This window comes from Lacerta agilis, chromosome 2 (genome assembly GCF_009819535.1).
Source record: "Lacerta agilis isolate rLacAgi1 chromosome 2, rLacAgi1.pri, whole genome shotgun sequence".
In the NCBI taxonomy this organism is placed as follows: Eukaryota; Metazoa; Chordata; class Lepidosauria; order Squamata; family Lacertidae; genus Lacerta; species Lacerta agilis.
In genome coordinates this window covers 38,002,868-38,018,662 of record NC_046313.1, presented here as the reverse complement: position 1 = coordinate 38,018,662, position 15,795 = coordinate 38,002,868, and the positions used below count along the sequence as shown (strand labels likewise).

Genomic DNA, 15,795 nt, shown 5'->3' with positions numbered 1-15,795 from the left:
CCTTTTTTGTGCAGGGGGTTGTTTTGTTGTATTTGTAGACCCAGGCTCACACTGACTTCATGCTTGCCTCCTTGGTTCACCCCAATCTGCGAGAGGAATCCTGCTACAACACACCAACACCGTCATTTCTAACATAGCCAAACCCATGCAGAGTCATGCATACACCATGTCAGAACTTGCAACAGGGCATGCCCTTGTATTTGCAGTGTGGTTGCTAGCTCTAATGTGGCTGGGACCCATTTGGGGTGGTGGGATCCCATACTGACACCATGGGAATGGGACTCTGGTTGTGAGAACATGAGCCTTCAGTTGGTGCTTGGAAAAACCAAGTGAAATTGTGTGATCAGGCTCCAAGCTTTTTCCTTTTCTTTTTCTCTCAGTGAACTTCTCCCCATACGCCCAACGTTTGTGATATGCAGGAGTTCAAGTCCTTTCCCCCATGTTGGGGAGCCAATGGGGAGGAAACAACACAGCCTTCTGTATATTGTTGGAACCAGTCAAGGCTGTCATTCTGACTTAAAGGCATGCAGGAGAAATCCCTCTTGGAACTCATATTTTGACAGGTTATTTGCCAAGGGAGAGATAAGAAAGCAATACTTTTTCTCTTGGCATTCTGGGGGATGAGAGCATCAATGTTATTTTGCCTGCTGCGATGGAAACTCTACAAGTGGAATCTCTAGCACAGTTTCACAGTCCAAAAGGACCCAGGACCCAGCTAAAGACTGGCCAAACCAAATTAATAAATGGCTTATTCACTCATAAGGAGTCATCACAGAGCGACTTCTTTCTGCCTTACTTGTGCTAGCAGTGGTGCTGCCAGGGAAGGACTTTGGGGCAGTTGAGTGAGCAGGGAAGCCCCCCATGCTTATTACCATTTAAAGAGAGGGGAAGACTATTAAGTCTGAGATTACTTAACTGCACTGGTTATGGAGTCACCCTCTTGCACATAGAGCTACCATCTTTTGAATGTAGGACTGATGGGCTTTCAACAGAAAGATAATGAGTGTTGTTTAACATATTTGCCCTTTCTTATGAGGAATTAATGGCACAGCAGGGACTGCCATGTTTTCCTTTCTGCCATCAGGCCCAGGTTGGGGCTCAAATGGTTGGACCAATCCTCCTGTACATGTGAGAAGGTAGTACAGCAGCACTTGTAGAGCAGATGTGTAAAACTTTGGCCCTTCAGATGCTGCTGAGTTACAACTCCCATCAGCCCCAAGCAAGCATGGCCCAGGTTACCCACAAGGGAATACAGCTCTTTGGTTGGGAAAGTTGGGTACGGATGGGCAAATTTGTCTTTTTCTATTTCTTTCTGTTTCTCATTTTTCCAATTTTAAATCTGGTTCATTGCATTTCCTCATTGGTTTCTCTTTTAAGAAACCAATGAGGAAATTTGTCAGCATTTAAGCACATTTCTCTTAACAAGCACATTTACAGGTAAGTATGTAGTGTTGCCTAGTTTGCATATATGTTTCCCCTATATTGTGTGATACCTGCACTGACATATGCTTTTTATGCACACTCTTCTGGAATATACACATTGTAGTACACTTTCTTTGGTGGGACAACTGCACTGAAAAAATCAGACAAGTGTGAATTTTGAAGGACAGCTGCAGATCGGTTCACATACTGTTTCAGGAAGTGTGAATTAAGTAGATTTATATTAAAACGTGACTTGAACTGAAATCCTCCCCATCCTTAGTCTTCAGGTCCATCACCATCTGAAAGCACATTGCATGTAGTGGGCATTATGGCATTTCAATGTGGACCTTTGCTCTTCTGTACACTTTGATATTGCAATCTTTAAAACCCATTTTACTTACATCCATTTCATCCTTTGAAAGGCCCCCAGAGTGTCTTACATGGGGCTCCTAGCACTCTCCCATCCAGGCAGTGGGCAAGCCCTCACCCACTTAACTTCGGCTATCCTATAACCCTGATTGCTCCCTCTGCTCACTGGGTAATGCCCAGTGTTTTTTACTATATAATCCATCCTTATGGGATTCTATTTCTCATACACCAACCTGAGTGTACACTTTCTGGGAGGTACATATCCTATAAATATTCCTTGGCACATTTCATTTTAGCATAAATCGTTACCAGTTGTTGCTGGTGCTTAACGGATTTCAAGTCTCAGCATGACTTTCCATGAGCTTCATTAACCGAGCCCAAACCTTGCTCTCATGCTGTTAACTGAACAGTTTTAGTATCTCTAAAGAGAAAACCAACTATTCTCTATGTCCACCAGATCGAACAAATCCACCCCTTAAAGACACTTAAGTTGTTAGATTTTTGGCTCACAACTGGTTGTGATACTGACATTTAATTGTTTTGCAATGGCTTTCAAGTTCACTGTGTGATCCTGGTGTTAACATCTTTAGCTGGAAAAGACCACTTATTTCATTCAAGCTGATGATGCATGATACACTCTTTCTAAACCAATAGCTATGCCTTTCTCATGGGTTTCCAAAAGAGAGATTCTCATCTAGTGTGAACGAGCCTTTCTCTGTTTAAGATGAAGCCAATGATTTACAGCAGATTTGCCCTAGATTTACATGAAGGATACAGCCCTAATTCATGTCACGCTGTGTTGCCATCACCACTGCAGGACGTTAATCAATGACAACTAATTTCCTCATTTTCTTAACAGTTCACGTTGCACCACAATTAAATGAAAACTCATAACTTGTCCTATTTTCAGCCTTTATACAGTTAATTGTATTGGCTGTTGCAATGAAATCTTGTTTGCTCCAGTTTAGAAGCATGCTTAAGCTGTGTACAAGTGTGCTGTAGCAGGTCTCACACTCTGCCAGGCTGCCTTTGAGAGAGGGGCAATGTTGTCCATCCTTTTTAGTTCAAACTGTCTTGACAAAGCCTTTCATTTGGAAACTGAATGGAAGCCATATCAAGTCAGATCTCCTTTAGATCTCAGATTTGTAAGGGCAAAAGCAGTGGTTTTAGGAAGTAAAGCTGTCCAACTTCCAACATGCAAACGTGGAGCCGCATTTTTGCTGTTCTTTTGACTTCCGTTATCCCTGCTGAGCCAACTAACACAAAAGTGATACACTCCACACTTCAGCTTTTTTCAACAGCCATTCCCCGGGAAAGGGCAGGTCTGTGAAGAGTCTGTGTGCATGCGTGCTGTCAGAGGGAAACCTCGGCACCTCCGACAAACTACAGTTCCCACGATTCCTTTGAGGAAGCTGCGACAGCGCAACCAGTATGAGATAGAGGGTCAGTTTATAATGTGGGCATGCCCAAAGGAATTGTCATCCAGAGGGGTTCAATATTAGCTAGATGCTGAGAAACAAAATGCCTGGGGTGGTGATGTTATAATGTTGATAATATAGGATATTAAGAAAATAGGAAGCTGCTTCATTTAGTGCAGTACTTTCTGCACTGACTGTCCGTGACTATCCAGGGTTTCAGGCAGAGGACACTCGTATCTGGAGATGTCAGAGAATGAACCTGAGACTTCCTGCATGAAAAGCAGGTGATCAGTGGCACTGACTTGTCCCTGTGCCCCTACTGATGCTCAGACCTAATGTCTGTTGAGAAGCCCAAATCCTCTCTGGTAAGTGAACATGCCACTCTGCACTTTTAGAACTCTGTAGGAGTGGGAGGTATTAATCCATTTTTCTCTGAGATCCCCCTTCTTCTATCATTTCCTTTGGGTTTCAGGGTTAGAACCCACTGGGTCCCCCCCCCCGACTCCCTGAACATGCTGCAAAGTGTGTGGAGGCACCTCAGCGGCACCCTGGCATGAGTCACCGTGGCCTCCCAAGACGAGACATTTCCCCCGCTCCCAACTCATCCCCGTTGCATTTGCGTCATCAGCTCCACCTGACTGCACTGCAGAGCCAAGCGATGACGCCAGCACCGGGGCACTCTCGGCAATGGCTGCTGTCTGAGGCTCAGCTCCTTTGCTGCTGCCTGCTGAATGGATGGGATGAGCTTCCGGGATCTGCGCTGCTCTCGCTCTAATCACCGTAGTGCCCTTTGCTGAATGGAAGACTCCCGAGTGCGGGATGCTAATTGTCATTCTAGCGACAGGGAGCAGAGCGTGTCAGCTCTGCACTTGGCTGTCTATTCCTGTGCAACAATCAGCTGCCTATTGCAGCACAGATAGCTGTACTCAGGGCGCTCTTCAGCAAGCTTCAGTAGCTCTGCTTCCCAGGGAGGATCGACTGACAGCCACCCCAGCGCTATAAAGAGCTCCTGGCTCCAGTGATCATTTTCTTTTCCATTGCTGCTGGCCAAGGAGTTAATTCATGGAGTTCATATCTAGATGTAATAAAAGCACCTTACTTAAGCAACTGCTTGGCATTCCTTCTGCCTCCAGAAGAGACAGAGATCCTTCAGGCCTTGGAACATCTGGGTGAACTTACCTAGCCCTGTGCCCTTAAATTCTGATATCTTAACTTTGGAATGTAGCCCCCTCCTCTCAAGACAAACATACCAGGGCAAGCATCAGTCTTCATGACTTAGGCCTATCATGTTTAGGAGGTTGGGCTTTGTTGGTTAGTGTCCAGAGGAGTGGCTGGGGGCGGGGGGCAGGGCACACTGGGTACCACACCGCACTTACCGTGGGGCCTGCAGCGTGCCAGAGTCACGTTTCTCTCCTGGGAGTGATGCCTGCCTAGTTCATCTCCTTTCCATGGTGCATTCATGATGACGATTTGTGCATATGGTAGTATCAGGGTGGGGCAGTTTTGCACGATCCCACCTTCAACACTGTGCCTGAAAAGGTTTCGGGGTGGGCATCCTGGTTTGTTTCCAATCAGTGCATGTCCTGTGACTTCCTGCTGAAACCCTGTACAAATACCCAATATTTGGAGGGCAGGGGCTGGTCTTGCTCTCCTTGTGCTATTGTGCAACTGTAAGGCAGTAAGGCAATAGCTTTGGCAAAAATCAACTAATCAAGAGGAGTGGTGTGTGGGCAGGTATAAATCCACCACAAATGCATTGGGATTGTAGAATACTTCGTGCAAAGAGCACACGTTTGGCGGGCCACCCAGTTCCAAACAACTCATTGACAGGCTGCCAAAGGTGGGTCCGTGGCACAGGACATATTTTACCCATGTGGAAACAAAGGCAGATGAGAAGCCAAGGCTCCACTAATGAAAATATTCTCTTTATATACCATGGCATAGAGACTATGTTTTGTTTCCAGTGATGGGAATGTAAAGGGTGGGAAGGTTATGGATTAAAATGCCATCTTGGGGCATCAACCGTTCCAAAGGACAAGCAAAGCACAGCTGAGGGGGTTCTCTGAGAGAAGAGAAGCGGGGAACATTATACTCTTTTCCTGACGCCTCTTGGGTCACTCCTTGTTCATTCCTGTTAGTGATCTGTTTTGCTCTTTCTTCTTCACCTCTGACCAGATGTCAGACAGGTCCTGGATAAACTGCTGGATCTGAGAACAAAGAGGATGAACATCAGATTAATACAAGCAGCAGGGCAGCCATCACAGCAGCATAGGCTGGAACTGGGGGGGGGGGTACTTTGGGATTTTTATTATTTTTATTATTTCAATCTGCATTAGTTTATAAATGACACACACACACACACAAAACCCACAAAACATAACTCACAAATAAAAAGAAAAAAGAACAATACAACACGGAAACACAAAAATATTTCAGCCACCAACTTTCGCCCTCCTTAGTGTGGGTTCTTTGTTTCCTTATTACTTGCCTCTATTTTTCAATAAACTCAACCTGTATTAAATCTTACATTATTTGTGTTCTTTTTACCTTATGTTATTCCCACGGTTATTCAAAGCATTTTAAAGTTTTAATGTGGAGACAATGTTCTTTTAAATATTGTCTATAAATCTCCCATTCCTTTTTAAACTTTTGGGTCGATTGATACCTGATCTTCTCCGTCATATTTGCTTATTCCATATATTCAAACAGTTTAACCTGCCACTCTTCTTTTGTTGGAATTTTATCTCCTTTCCATCCCTTGGCTATCAGCATTCTCACTGCAGTTGTTGTGTACATAAAAACCTTTTCTCTCTCGGAATGTCTAATGCTATAATGCCTAAGAGGAAGGCTTCAGGTTTTTTGATAAACGTTATTTTGAACAATTTTTTTAGTTCATTGTATTTAAATTCCCCAAAGCTCTTTATATATTTTTTATAGCTCCACCACATATGGTACATTGTTCCCTCTAGTTCTCTACACCTGCAGCATAAATTTGAGATGGTTTTGTACATTTTTGCCAATTTGCTGGGTGTGATGTACCATCTGTATAGCATCTTCATAAAGTTTTCCTTTATAGTAAAGCAAGCCATAAATTTCAGTTAATTTCTCCATAAATTTTCCCATTCTGTCCTTAATGTCCTTCGCCCACTGAACCATAACCGATTTTACTTCTTTTTCTTTTAAAAGAAAAGAAAGCTACTTTGGGATTTAACTGGGGCTGCTGGCCTGGAGGATAGAACTCTCGGTAGAGCTATGGACTTTGGGGCTGCTGGGGGGGGGGGGGAAGCAATGGCCAAGCTACACTGGAGAGAGAACATGCTGTAGCACAAGAGCCATCAATTCACCACAGGTCCCTGCTCACTGTGTTTCATTTCCAGATACATTCTGGACGAACCAGATATAAGCCCTCCCAATTGTATCTCCTTGTCACAACATGGCTTGATGGGCCTCAAACAATGAAGGACTGAAGACTTTATGCTCAATTTGCAAACAGAGCTGGCCCACTTATGAGGCGGGATGAAGCAACCATCTCAGGTGGCAGAAACGCAAGAGACGGCGCCCCCTCAGGGCACTCAATCCCACGTGTATTTTGGTTTTGTATTGTTCTGTGAACCACCCTGAGACCTTTGGGTATAGACTAAAAGCACTGCCAGACCCTGGAGAGGATAGGTGGAGAACTTGGGGGCACGTGTACCATATCCAGCTGCTTGTGTGTGTCCTCCACGGGCACCATTAAAGCCTCCTTCATCTGCTTGGCTACACTCTGGAAGAGATTCAAAGTGGCCATCTTGATGGTACCCAGCATCAATGTTTTCTTCGCGGCCGTATTCTGGATATGCGCCCAACGTGACTCCTGTGGAGAAGGCAGAGGCATAGAAAATGAGGTTTCGTTGGACGTGACTAGTATGCTACTACTTTCCATGTTAAAAGTGCCCTGAACTTCATTTGGGGGAGATGGGGGGGGGGATGAACAGGACTCAACACAACTTGCATAGCAACCAGCCTAAGATGCATTTCCATTGTGCAATCTGATCTGCCACACATAGTGGTGGGCAAAGCCTTTCCAGCAAAATGTTCTGTGTTATTGTCTGCCTGTCTGCCTCCCCCCCCCCCGCCATGGAATGTTGGTTCAAATGGTAAGAAGTTTGTTACTAGACAGAAATGGGCAGCCCCAACTAGGGTTCATGGGATGATCCTGCCTTGTCCTGCTGTAGTTAGTCGTTCAAACACAAGGCCAGCACCTTGCTTTTCCCTCCCTAAAATGTTAGATAGTCACCATTGCCAAAGATGGTGGTAGATGTTCTCTGGCTACCACTAATGAGGTTTAAAAATGAAGTAGCTCCCTCCTTCTGTCATTTCTTCCTGATAAAGAACACATATGGTGGTCTGGAATGGCTCCTGAGACTCCCTAATAGCTCAGCTGGTTAGAATGTGGTGTTGATGATGCTAGGTTTGCAGGTTCGATCCTGGTAAGGGACTGCTGCATATTCCTGCGTTGGGGGGGAGGTTGGACTAGATGATCCTCAGGGTCCCTTCCAACGCTACGATTCTCTGAATACTTCAGCCCCATTTGCACTATGTTTTGAAAGCAGTATCACGCCGCTTTAAACAATCATGGCTTCCCAAAAGAATCATGGGAACTGTAGTTTGTTATAGTTGCTGAGAGTTGTTAGGAGACCCCTATTCCACTCACAGTCCCCAAAGTTCCCCAGGACAAGAGATTGACTATTAAACCACTTAGAGAACTGTAGCTCTGTGAGCAGATTTTGGCTCCAGGCCTCAGATTCCCAATCCCTGATTTTGAGTGATACTAACAGTGCCGCGTGCTATCCAAAATGCCCTGCCCACTGCCAAACAGGTAACTGGCTCCCAGTGATGCCCGGTGGATTGCTGACCATTCTTGCCATCCTCTCTGGCTTAAGTGTTCACTGAGCCAGGGTTTGTCTGCAGCTAGTCAAGGGTATGGGTTAATGGCAGCGGATTTTAAGTTATGATTACAGAGAGGTCTGGGGTGAGGGTAAGCCTGTTAGGAAATGCAGATAGAAGAGACTAGCAAGAACCCCCAAAGATTCTGATCCATCCAGACTGGTTTCAGGCTTGCCATCATATTACTGGGTCAAATGCAAAGGAAGACATTTCCCTACCCCTGCTCCTTACCCAGACGATGACATCGCTGCGGGCGTGGTCGAAACGCAGCTGTAGGCGGGCTAGTTCATTGTTGTGCTGCAGCATCTCATCATCTTTTTCCTCCTTGTATCGCGCCAGGCGGACTTTAGCTTGCTCAATCATCTCCATCCCCTCCTGTGCCGACTGCACAAGGTCCCGGTGCATCCCTACGAGGGTCTTGTAGCGGCCAATGACCTCCCGGATCTCCTCAAACTACAGGGAATGCCTTGCATCACTGTCCTGAACCCTGAGATACCAATCTTCCCTTAGCCAATAGTCAGTTCCAAATAGTAGACCCTCAAGGATCACATCGTCTCCTCCCCATGACAGATCCTTGGACAGGAACAGATGGCTACAGACAACATAGCGCAGCCAGCCAATATACTGGCTTAGGAAGCCAGCTGTTATTATACAATGGGTATTTGACTAAGGCTGTACTGCACTGTCCAGAACTACAGCTTAAAGGCAGCAAATAGGGGGACAAATGCTGAAGATACAAAGTCACCACCATTGTTCATGAAACTGTGTAGATGCTTGAATAGCAGTTGCACCAATGACCCAGTTGTTCTAAACTTCAGATTCTAGAACTTAGTTTAGCATCAACTGTAGAAACTTCAGATTCTAGAACTCGGTTTAGCATCAACTGTATAGCTAGTGCTGAACCCAGTGCTTTTTTCTGGGGGGGGGGTGCAGGGGTACGCATACCCCTAAACAATTTGTGAATCTAAGTTTGGCCTCATTGAGGGGTAGTATTTCAATATGAGTAGGAAAATGAGAATAACCACAAACTTTTTATTTTTATTTTTAGAAAAAAGCACTGGCTAAACCACAGAGCCTAGGGCTTGCTGGTCAGAAAGGTCGGCGGTTCGAATCCCCGCGATGGGGTGAGCTCCTGTTGCTCAATCCCTGTTCCTGCCAACTTAGCAGTGCAAAAGCAAGTCATAGTGCAACTACATAAATAGGTACCACTCCGGCAGGAAGGTAAATGGCGTTTCCGTGCACTGCTCTGGTTCACCAGAAGTGGCTTAGTCATGCTGGCCACATGACCTGGAAGTTGTCTACGGACAAACGCTGGCTCCTTGGCCTATAGAGCGAGATGAGCACTGCAACCCCAGAGTCATCCACTACTGGACCTAACAGTCAGGGGTAACTTTACCTTTACCTAAATCTGATCTGCAGATTTCTGGTGGCACAGACAGAACCACAATATGGTACTGAGGTCTCTCCCACTCCCCACCTCAAGTGTTGGTCCTTTGTCCCCCTACCTGCTTCTGTGGTTCTGCACACAGGCTATAGACCAAAGAACTGGACATCTGCTCTTGAGCTCCACCCTCAGACATTGCCTCCCTTCTTAGCAGCCATACGTACCTCGGAGACCTCAACCACTTTCTCCAGGTACTTGTTGAAGATGGAGTATTGCTGTAGCTTGTTGTAGAGCTTCTGGTGCTGCTGCTTCAGAGCTGCCATCTCTATCTTGGCCTTGACCAGCTCTTTCACTCGCTGCTTCTTCAGTTCCCGCTCCTTGTTGGCTTTCTTCAGGGCTCTGATCCGTTTCTGGTCGTTCTCCTAATGGCCCCATGGTGGACCCCACCCCACCCCACATACCATTGAAAAGGAATCAAGACAAGATGCAAAAAGATTTCATGGCCTCCCTCCCATTTGTTGTTTAGTTGTTCAGTCGTGTCCGACTCTTCGTGACCCCATGGACCAGAGCATGCCAGGCACTCCTGTCTTCCACTGCCTCCTGTAGTTTGGTCAAACTCATGTTGGTAGCTTCGAGAACACTGTCTAACCACCTCGTCCTCTGTCATCCCCTCCCTTTAGCAGAGTCTATAAGGCTGTCAGAAGTGCATAGGAAGTTGCCCTGTACACTGTCAGGATATTTGCCCATCTAGCCCAGTAATGCCTGCTACTACTGTTCTGGAGGCAGAGGAAGTGCTATAACTAACTAGCCATTGTTTTGCCCAAGGCTGGGATTGAACTTGAGACCTCCTGCACACAAACTGAGCTATGATATCTCCTGACACCATGTCTCCATCTGAACCAGCACTGAGTTGAGCTAGGAAATGGAGGTACCACTACTGAAATTCTTGGCATTCAGACTGAGTCTACTCAGCATCTGGTGTGCAAAAATGCAGCTGGCTGATGGAGCCAATGTGGCTTGATCTTCTCCACAGCTAGCCGTACGGTTTGCTTGGGTTAGCCTGCAGAAGCCTCAGCTGTGGCACTTTGCATAGCCTGCTGCATTTATTGAGTCTCTGGTAATCTTCCCCCAAGCTGATATCTAGACTGTCCTCTACATCTGGAAGACAACTCACTAATTTGATGTTGAAAATAAAACACAATGTGGTTTAAATACCTGGTCATTGTATTAAATGAATCTTGCATATTTTGTGTCCTTGCTCAGGTTATGCCCTCTATCACTCCACCTAAGTTAAACTGGAATAGTTTCAGCTAGGATAGCTCAATTGGTAGGGCATGAGACTCTTAATCTCGAGGTCATGGGTTTGAGTCCTACGTTAGGCAAAAGATTCTTGCATTGCAGGAAGTTGGACCAGATGACTCTCGTGGCCCCTTCAAGCTCTACAATTCTATGATTCTACTACTGGGTGGAGAGCAACTAGCCTGTGTACATATGTGTAGCTTCAGGCATATCACAATCAGGCCTGTGCTGTGCTTAAATAGGGTGGTCTTATAATGTAAGAGCCGGAGAATTGCAAGAAGCAAATACCTGTATGAACTGCTCGAATTTCCGAATATATGCTTTCAACTGAATCTCCTTAGAACCAAGTTCCTCCCAACGATTGTTCAGGGCTTCCATCCTTGTCTTGAATGCCTGAAAGGTTCACAGAGGGAAGAGACCAGTAGGACATCTGATTCCAGTAGATCAGACTGGTGCCTTTGAGATATTTTAGACTACAGCTCACACTGTCCCTATTAACCATTCTGATGCTGATGGAAACTTAAATCCAAAATATTTGGAGGACATCTGGTCAGGGAAGGCTGCAGTAGACTTCTTGTTCTGTTAGGTGTTGGAAGACCATGTTGCCTCCTGCTTTTCTCTCAAGTTACAGAGAGCCCAAAACTTCAAAGAAATTAGCATCCTGACCAGGTGGACCAGAAAGTGTTTTGATAGCAAATAGACAAAACATGTGCAATTTACTGCCAATAAGCCATGTAGTTCTGTGGTTTGAAGTGGCTGGTGACAAAGGAAGGTAGAGCTGGTCATCAGGGATACAGAGGTGGTAAAGCAGGGCATCTCCTCACCTCCTTTTGTGCCTCCATGGCCTGGTGCACCAATTTGGCTTCTTTTTTCTTCTCCAGGAGCCGAATAGAGGGAGATGGGGACTCCTCCTCGGATACTGGGAATTTCCTAATAAAAGAGAAAAAGAATTTTCCCATGAAGAGTGCAGAGATATCTCTAAGTCATAGGACCTGTGAGCTAGGTAGGCTTTGTGCAGCTCACACACCTTAGGATGAAGGGGCAGAATGATAGAATATCCTGTTTGTCCAAAGGTGCCTGGATCAAGCCCAGAGATGAGTTTCAGTCAGAAAACAGACAAGGCATCCAGTCTACAAGGTCTACAAGGAGCAACAAGAAAATGGGGCTTGGATTCAATTTAGATACCCAGCAAGTGAAAGGGGTTTGGAGGAAGGAAATGAAACTTTAGTGGCAATAGTGAAAGACAGGGAAATGAAAGCAGTGAAAGGAACATGAGACAGACGAAGAAGGATGTTGGAAAGGAAAAGTGAACAGCTAATCATGGAGCCAAGAAGAGAGGAAGCTGTGCTTGTTTTAGTAATGGGTGGTCTGGTTAGTTGCCAAACCACTTGGGAACAGGGGTACAGCACCATCCAGTTCAACATATATGAGAGAAACATTGCCTAGAAAGACTAAGGCAGTTACATTTCATTTCAGAAGAGCTAATATTAAAATAATAATAATCAGGGGATTAATTAAAAATTAAAGCTTTCTTCAGGAATCTTGGATATTATTTAAAATCCACTATGACAGATGCTCTACAAATATGTATGTAAGATATTTGAAAGGGTACAAATAAGTTCATGAAGATATAGGCATGGTTAAACAGCAGTGCCAAGGAAACCATTAAAGGGAAAAAGGGCTTCCTTCAAAAAGTAGAAGTGTTGCTCATATATATATATATATATATATATATATATATATATATATATATGCATATCTGACAGCATAACTTCTGTGCCTGTAAATTGTGGACTCATTGATGAAGGATCAGCATGGCTTCTGCAAAGGGGAGTATCCTGCAACAATTAGAATTAGGATTATTTGAGAAGGTTAACAAGTGTATAAATAGTGATAATCCAGTAGATGCTATATATTTGAAAATACAAAAAGTGCTTTACAAAGTCCCTCGGATCCAAAGGATCAAACTACATGTGACATAGAGATTTATGTTCAGGATCTCCTACAATTTTTTTTTTTTTAAAGTTAATAGCAGCAGATGGATGTTACAATCAGGACCACAGCACTGGAGGTGAAGTTAAAATCCTCCTCGTTCAATTTTCTAGTATGGGCAGCTGTTACCTTCATGTCTAGTTTGGGTAGGCTTCAGGGAATCTGATCCCTCCCCCGGTGGCAGCCAGAAAGCAGATAAACAAGAAGAGTTCTTACCATGTAATTTATTTAGTATTTACAGAGAGTGACAAATGAATGAAGTCTTTATTAAATAATGGCGTTGCTCTGAGTAAATTCCAACCCCCTCTGTCACTCCTATTCTATGTCATCCCTGTGCCAGCTGATCTGAGCTTTCTGTTCTACTGTTGCATTGGGTAAATGCCCTTCTTCTGAGCTAAGCCAATAAAACTCAGAGACTAGAGGAGCTTGGAGTCCATTTTGTTTTCTTTATTGCAAAGCAATAAAGGTTACAGTGGAATCGTTTTGCAAATCTTTAACCCCGCCCAAAGGTCTGTGCAGGGATATTTATAACATTTCAGACAAAGGATTTCAATTTAACCAATCATATTTCATTACCTCATTTTAGTTTAGTACGCATGTACATTACCTAATCTAATACGCATGCGCAATAAGCATTGCTAACTAAACCTTGATTCTCAGAGATTGTTACATTCTGTTAGTGTGCAGTGCATGGGAACCTATGTTACGTGTAGCCATTTTCATGTATCAGCTTATGTTCTAGCTTATGAATGCGTTTTTATGATTGAATATTTGCTTGTTCTTCTATCTCGGTGTGAGATGGCATCTTGCCAAAATAATCGGTTCCTTTAAAGCAGCAGGTTACCATAATTCTCTATTAGAAGCATATTCAAAGATTTATAGGGGTTCGCGTTATCACATTTTATGGCCCTCTGGGCCACTGCCACACTACTACTCGCAATGCTCGCCTAGTGCTGGGAGAGGGTGGCTCAGGAATATAGCTGTCAACTTTTCTTTCGGGGAATCCTATTCGGAATAAGGGAATTTCCCTTTAAAAAAGGGAAAAGTTGACAGCTATGCTCAAGAATACTTTCCGAAGACACTGAGACTGTCAGCTGTCTCTCCCCCAGTGCTTCTTCTTTCTGCTGTTCTTCTTTGAATATTTCCCAGCTTTCCCCCTCTGCAGCCTCTGAACTATGGCCTTCGGCAAACCACTGTTCTAAATCTATACTGTCCTCCTGTTCTTGGGAAGGTTCAAGAGGAGGGGAGGCAGCCCCCACCATTCCTCCTCAGTCCAGTCCCTGACGTAGACTTTCCAGGTGCACCTGGCCAGCTGTTGCTGGAACCAGGATGCTGGTAAGACCCTGGACCCTTCTATAAAAAGTGGGGGGGGGTGAAGCAGGAGAACCTAGAAGGGAAATGAAAGAAGAAGATACCAAAAACATGGGATAGCAGAGAAGAAGACCATGGAGAGTAAAAGGTAGAACAGAGAGGAGCCCAGAGGAAGGTTCTTGCTGGAAGAGATGTGGCATTTAACTCACATCAAAAGTTTCAGCAACTTCTGTCCATACTGTATGCGGAAATACTCGCTCAGGTCCTCTTCACCCATGGTGGTCATGATGCCTGCTCACTGGCTAGGCAATGCACCCCTAGCCCTTTTAAACCCAACACTCTAAGCAGAGCTAGAGACACCCCTTTCCACCTCTCCTAATGCCTTGGAAGGAATCAGGCAAAGAGAGTCTGTTACAGTTGGAGCCACAGAACCTTCCAGAAGATGCAGAAGGGTTGCTTAGCAACTACAGGGCTGTTCTGCACTGGGAATGATGTAGGGTCCTGTGTGAAGCTATCGTTCTCTTCTCGCGTGAAGGATACCAGTAAATGCCACCATCCATCATTCCTCCTTGGAGAAGGACTGAACTGGCCAGGGAGATTGTGTGAAGTAGCAAACATATACTTTTAGCGGCCAGTGGTTTCAGAGTGGTCAGGATAACAGGAAGGAGCTGTCATTTAGAAAGATGGTCGAATTAACCTTTTCTACTACCATAGATGGAGGAGAGCATTAAGGAATCAAAACACACATAATGCTCTTTGAAACAACATTGTGGCACAGCATGAGTTCTGATTAGAGCTGAAAAGAAATTAGATTCACTTTATCCTATCCTCACTTCCTGAAACAATATGTGAACCGAAACACAATCAGCCTTTAAAATTCACACATCTCCACATTTTGTAATCCAGCTGAGCGATGGGGCAGGGTGTGTGTGCAAACATTGGTATAAAGTGTGTACAGGAATGCATATATTAGTGAAAACACCATGCAAATTAATTATACGAGGCAAAATATATTCTCAAAGTTCAATATGTGCCAACTGGCCCAAGGAGGTTGGTTACCCCTTTTCAAGGTTGTTGTGTTCAGTTCCATCCACCCTATTGTCTCACAGTTGCTATGGCAAAAATGAAAACTTTGATGGTGACAACCAGATTGATAGGTTGATACTACATACAAGTCTGGGCTTTTGTGCAGATAAGCAAGAGTGATTGCCATGGTGGCAACTTTGAAGTAGTGAAACTTTAACTGGTCTCTTCAGGTGCAAAAATATTTGAGTCTGGGACTCGCAAGATCCGTAAAGCTCTGAAGCTCCGAAAGGTTTCCTGGAGAGTGGAATGCATCTGAGAGGCTCCTACGCCGACTTCCTTGAGGTGTGTGGCTGATCATGCTGCAGAAATGCCAGCTAACCATCAACATTGTGTGGGTGCTTTTCAACAAATCCTGGGATCTTGTCACCACAGAAATGTGCCCCTCCCTCTCTGGAAGCATGAACAGCAAGAGAGTGCCCAAGATTTGGCTGAGCAAATGTTATTGCGCCAGCCCAGTGTAGTATTTGCATCCTTCACCACAACCCATTGTGGATTGGGCACTGTCTGTGGTGGAAGTCTTGATCATTCCATCAGCTCTGCTGCCTGTGGCAGGCCAGCTCCACCAGGCCTCCTCTCTCCTCAGCTGTC

General features: G+C 44.9%; 1 protein-coding gene across 1 annotated transcript; it reads right to left on the bottom strand.

The window, feature by feature from the left end:
• Window positions 1-5,213: 5,213 nt before the first annotated feature.
• On the bottom strand, window positions 5,214-14,547 carry CCDC42 (coiled-coil domain containing 42). Its single transcript, XM_033139572.1, has 7 exons — window positions 14,331-14,547; window positions 11,643-11,748; window positions 11,107-11,211; window positions 9,744-9,941; window positions 8,367-8,588; window positions 6,904-7,062; window positions 5,214-5,416 (listed from the first exon to the last, which is right to left on the bottom strand). The coding sequence occupies exons 1-7, from the start codon at window positions 14,405-14,407 to the stop codon at window positions 5,324-5,326; spliced, it is 960 nt and encodes a 319-aa protein (XP_032995463.1). The 5' UTR covers window positions 14,408-14,547; the 3' UTR covers window positions 5,214-5,323.
• Window positions 14,548-15,795: the final 1,248 nt, after the last annotated feature.